Source organism: Quercus lobata, chromosome 2 (assembly GCF_001633185.2).
Source record: "Quercus lobata isolate SW786 chromosome 2, ValleyOak3.0 Primary Assembly, whole genome shotgun sequence".
In the NCBI taxonomy this organism is placed as follows: Eukaryota; Viridiplantae; Streptophyta; class Magnoliopsida; order Fagales; family Fagaceae; genus Quercus; species Quercus lobata.
In genome coordinates, this window is record NC_044905.1 from 100,557,934 (window position 1) to 100,563,896 (window position 5,963).

Below are 5,963 nucleotides of genomic sequence, written 5' to 3' on the forward strand. Positions count from 1 at the left end.
GTTTCCTGTTGCTTTGGGGAAAGGGCCTACAATATCTAAGCCTCATTGAGTGAACGGCCAAGGGCTGGATAGAGGATTAAGGACTCCTCCTGGTTGATGCATGTTTGGCGTGAACCTTTGACATTGATCGCATTTCCTCACATATTCTCGTGCTTTCTTTTGCATTTTTGGCCACCAGTAGCCTTGAGTGATGGCCTTGTGTGCCAAAGATCTACCTCCAGTGTGGCTTCAATAGATCCCCTAGTGTAACTCCTTCAGCAGTAATTCTATTACCGCAAGGTGTATGCACAGCAAGTAAGGCTCGAAAAATGAGTGTTTGTATGACTTTTGGTCCTTAGACAACCAGAATCGAGGAGCCTTCCTACGCACCTTTATTGCTTCTGATTTTTCCTTAGGCAGGATGTTGTCCTTTAAGAATGATATTATGGGGTCCATCCAGCTAGACCCTACCCTGACATGGTGAACATGGACCATTTCTTTCTCCACCCCTGCAGGTTTGTACAAATCTTCCACAAGGATGACCCGAGGAAGACCTTGTGCCAAGGAGGTAGCAAGCGTGGCTAGGGAGTCAGCATGGGTGTTTCCACTTCTAGGGATGTGCAACAAGTTAAAGATTCGAATCCTGACCGTAGGTGTTCCACCTGACTTAAGTACCTCTGCATTCTTTCGTCCCTCGCCTGAAATTCTTCTTTTACTTGGCCAACGACTAATTTTGAGTCCGAGAACATCTCTATTGCCTTCCCGCCAATTTTCTGAACCATAGTCATTCCCATTAGCAGGGCCTTATATTCGGCCTCATTATTTGTGGTCGAGAATCCCGGTCTTAGCGATTTCTCAATAGTGATTTTCTCGGGGGATATTAGTACTGTCCCTACCCCGGACCCCTTTTGGTTTGCTGCGCCCTCAACGTACACTTTCTAGGATAAGGGGTCCTGTTGGGAGATCATGCCAATCGATTTTCCATCCATGTGTTGTGCTTTTATCACTTCTTCTAATGGGGGTTCAGTGAACTCGGCCATCAGGTCCGCAAGGACCTGGCCCTTAACAGAGGTACGAGGCATGTACTTGATATCAAAAGCCCTTAGGATCATGCCCCATTTAGCAATTCTCCCTGTGTAACCAGCACTTTGAAGCATAGCTTTGAGCGGGAGCTGAGTCAGGACGACAATTGTATGTGCTTGGAAGTAATGGGGGAGCTTTCGTGTGCCTCACTGCCAAGACGGCCTTTTCTAGTGGTAGATACTGAACCTCGATCTCATGTAATGATTTGCTTACATAGTAAACTGGTCATTGTACACCATTGTCAACTCGTAGCAATACCAAACTTACAGCGTGAGGGGCCACAGAGATGTATACAAACAGGACCTCATCCACCTCAGGACTGGACATGATAGGTGGCCGCGATAGATATTCTTTAAGTTGTTAGAAAGCCAACGCACACTCTTTGGTCCATTCAAATCCTTTTCACCTTTTCATCAAGAGGAAGAAAGGTTTGCACTTATCCGCCGACCAATAAATAAACCGGTTCAAGGCGATAGCCATTCCGGTAAGCTTCTGGACCTCTTTGGGATTCCAGAGTGGTTGTAAACTGTTAATGGCTTTGATTTGATTGGGGTTGACCTCAATATCCCTGTGAGTCACCATGTATCCCAGGAACTTGCCTAATTCGACACCGAATGAGCACTTGGAAGCGTTTAGGCACAACCTATGTTTCCTCAGGATTTCAAAGATGCTTCCGAGGTCTGTAACGTGCTCGGACACCACCTTACTCTTCACCACCATGTTGTCTATGTAGACCTCAATACTTTTGCCCTACTGGGGATCAAACATTATTGTCATCATCCTTTGATAGGTTGACCCTGCGTTCTTTAAGCCAAATGGCATCACCTTATAGTGGTAGTTTCCAATGGGAGTGACAAATGCTATTTTTTCTTGATCATAAAAGGCAAGCGATATCTGATGATACCCTTGAAAGGCGTCTAAGAAACTCATTCGAGGATGGCCTACCGTTACATCCACCAATTGGTCTATTCGAGGCATAGGGAAGGGATCTTTTGGGCAAGCTTTATTAAAATCTGTGAAGTCCACACATACTTGCCATTTCCTGCTCTTCTTCTTCACTACTACAGTATTGGCCAACCATTTAGGGTAAAAGACCTCCTTGATTGCCCCTGCCTTTTTGAGCTTCACCATCTCTTCCTTGACAGCGTTTGCATGTTCTTTGGAGGGGTGTCGAGGTAGATAAAATTTGGGTCCACCCCCAGAGCCTCATAAGCATCCCATGTAAACACATCAATGTTTCTTTTGAGGAATTCTAACAGCTCCTCCTTCTCTTGAGGGGGTAGTTGAGCCTGACTTGAAAGAACTTCTCTGGATCACCGCCTATTACAAATTTTTCCAAATCCTCACATTTGGGCTCTTCGGCTGGTCCATGGGATGGCAACTCTGGAGTTTTTGATTGCTATAAGTCCCTTTCGGCAGAGGTCGAGGAGCTAGTTTCGTGTTGTCGTGAGATGGCGGCCACAAGGCATTGCCGAGCCACAGGTTGATTTCCCACAATTTCTTCGACGCGGCCCCTCAAGGGGTGTTTTACTTTCTAGTGCAGGGTGGATGAAATGGCTTCTAAAGCATGGAGCCAAGGTCTGGCCATAATAACTGTGTAGGGGGAATAGGCATCCACCACGATGAAGTTTGCCTCCACCATTTCCGAACAAGTCTGTATGGGTAGTCTGATCTGACCCTTTGGAATAACAGTCTTCCCCTTGAACTAATCAGAAGGGAATCGTAGGTTGTCAGGTCCTTGGGTTTTAACCTCAGCCCCTTGTACAGGTTGGGGTACATGTCCTCGACAGCGTTACCTTGGTCCATTAACACTCTCTTCACGTCATACCCTTTTATCCTGAGTGTGACTACTAGAGCATCATTGTGGGGTTGAATGGTTCTGATCTTGTCCTCGTCCGAGAAGCCCAGAACTGGTCGGATTTCCACTTTGGCTCTTTTAGGCTTCAGATTATTGCTCTCAGCGGGAAGCCAAGCTACGGACATTACTCTGGAAGGACAAGAGCCGGTCCGACCGGGAGCAGCTGCTGTGACTTAAATAATTCTCCCAAGTGTAGGATTGTCGCGAAGTAATAACTCGGTAAGTTCGAGATCGAATCCATAGGGAAAAGGGAATTGATTAGCAAACCACAAGAGAATAAAACTAAAATAATAAAGTTTAATTGAAGAGATTTTTAATAGTTTAGTGAAATTAATTTAAATTGAGTGAAAATAACAATATATTAAGGTGCTAAGGTTTAGGGATCCACACACAACACATCTATTGGTAGTCTTAACAATATTTATTTTATAACTCAACTAAAATTCAAATGAAAGATGATTTTAGTCGGATGATTTGACAATAAAAACTCAAGAATTAATTGTCTAAGTTAGTTTAATGCAATTGATTGATTTTTGGCAAGACAAAACTAGTGAATTAGTTCGCAAGGAATACTAAGCATTTAACGTGCCCGGCGTTTACGATAAATCAAAGGATTATACAGAACTAAACAATTGTCTAGATGAGTAAAACAATAAAAAACATAAAAACATTAGTATTAAAACCAATAAATAATTGTTAAGAACGTACCAATAAACGGTTGGGTTTCACCCCTTGCCTTAGCAAGGCTTCTAGCTAGCCATAACACAAATAAAACTCTAAAAACTGTAAAGAAACTTTAAGAAAATCTAAATTATGTTCTACAGCAGCTCTTCTCTGAATTTTGCCATAAAGAGCCTATAAATAGGTCAAGGAATCCTATTACAAGTTGAATTTCCGTTTGGAGGAAATCCCAGGTTTTTAGGCTTCACTTAACCGACATTTTTGGCCCATTTAAATTCCGAATTAGGACTTTTTGTAAACTAAAAAGTTGTAGCCCTTTAAGTTATATTTCCATTCCAACTTGAATCATCTCAATTGGACATCGGAGCCGAAAGTTATGCTCTAAATACTAACTGGTGTGCAAGCTGGAATCCTAATCCGAATTGGACTTAGATTAGGTGCAAATTTCCTTTGATTCCTTTCTCCAATTGGACTTGAATTTAATTGGGTTGGCCTTCTTTGATTTCATCATTGCCCTTGTAAAATTAAAGTCCATTAGCTTTCTTCTTTGCACAAGTACACTTATTTAATTTCATTATCCTACAAAAGACAAATTTATGCATTAAAATTCAATTAAGCACAAAATTGATTATTTAGCATTATTCCAAAACCAATTATAAAATGTATGAATTAACTCAAAATAAGTATGATAATGCTTTCTAATAATGATATAAATGTGCAAAATTAAGCTATTATCAGCAGCAAAAATGACATTGATCGTTCCCAAGGGCGGTCTTGAAGAATCATCCCTCCTGGGTTCTGAATTTGTTTGGCCTCCTCGGCTATTGGAGTGATGCAACAGATGTTTCAGCTCCCCTTCTCGAACCAGCTGGTCCCACAAATTCCTGCAATCCTCTGTAGTATGCCTTTGGTCCTGATGGTACTGGCAATAAAGGTTTTGGTTTCGTCTCAGGGGATTCCTAGCCATCTTGTTTGGCCATTTGAAGAATGGTTCGTTCTTAACCTTCTCTAGAACCTGGTGCACCGGTTCTCGGAACACCGCATTGACCACCTGAGTGTTGGTAGGTCCTGACTGACCAGCAAAATCTCTCTGTGGCCTGCTGTTATTGTATCAGTCCAACCTGAAATCCCTCATTTCCTAAGGGATAACCTTATTCTTTCCTTTACCCATTTGCTGGTCTTCCTCGACCCTCTTATACTTGTCAATACGATCCATGAGTTGGCACAGATTGGTGACAGGTTTTCCCGTTAGGGACTTCCTTAAGCCATGCTTGGTTGGGATGCCGCTTTTGAAGGTATTGAAGGCGACGTCTTTAAAGTTGTCGTCCATCTCATTGTACATCTCCCAATATCTGTTCGAGTATGTTTTAAGGGTCTCTCCCTCTCTCATACTCAAAGATAGTAGGGAAGATAAGGGTTGAGGGACTCTGCTGTAGGTGATGAAGCGAGAACCAAATGCCTGAGTGAGCTCCTTAAAGGAGCTTATGGAGTCGGCCTTCAAGCTGTCAAACCATCTCATTGCTACGGGTCCCAGGCTGGATGGGAAGACTTTGCACATCAGGGCTTCGTCTTTGGAATGGATGGTCATTCTCTAATTGAAGTGGCTCACATGCTCTACGGGTTCTGTCTTGCCATTATATATGGTAAATGTGGGCTGAGTGAACCGCTGGGGGAGTTCTGCTCACTCAATTCTTCACATGAAAGGTGACTTGGAGATTTGATCCAGCGCCTTGCCTATAGCGTCGTTTCCCACACCTTTTCGAGGAGGGCTCGTATGCCTACGTTTGTGGTGGTGCTCCTCTTTGTAGGAGAAAGACTCACTGGGTGGAGTCTTTGACTTTCGTCTGCAGCTACAATCCTTTTCACCGTCAGGGGAGGCGTTCGAGCTAGAGGAGGCTCACCTTTGTTGTGCATGGCCCAGCTTTCTCTTCAACTGGTTGACTTCCAGTTGTAGTTGTAAGGTTGAATTTATTCAACCATCTAATTGGCTTTATTCCGTGCCAAATTTGCTTGTAATTCAGCATTTAGTAACCCTGTATTTAGGTGGGTTTGATGTAAGGGTAGTGAGTGAGATAGAGTGAAGTTTGCTCAAGAGTGTGCAAGAAAACAGAGTCTCGCGGCTGGGTCTCGCGGGTGACTCGCGGCTTCAAGCCGCTAGAAGCAACCTCACGTGCCAAGCATGCTGGAAGGTGAACAGTCTGCTAGCTGGAGCACTACAGGACAAAACAGGACAACTGGCCATACGGTTATCTCGCGACTGGATCTCGCGACTTAGTCAAGCCGCGAGGTCAAGCCACGAGCCACCCCTGTTTTGTAGAATTCTGACGTTTCACATTCCTCTCCACTCCAGTATAAATACCCC

The 5,963-nt window shown here is 43.7% G+C and overlaps 1 protein-coding gene across 1 annotated transcript; it reads right to left on the reverse strand.

Annotated features, from left to right (window-relative positions):
• Positions 1-4,739: 4,739 nt before the first annotated feature.
• On the reverse strand, positions 4,740-5,189 carry LOC115974042. Its single transcript, XM_031094267.1, has one exon. The coding sequence runs from the start codon at positions 5,187-5,189 to the stop codon at positions 4,740-4,742; it is 450 nt and encodes a 149-aa protein (XP_030950127.1).
• Positions 5,190-5,963: the final 774 nt, after the last annotated feature.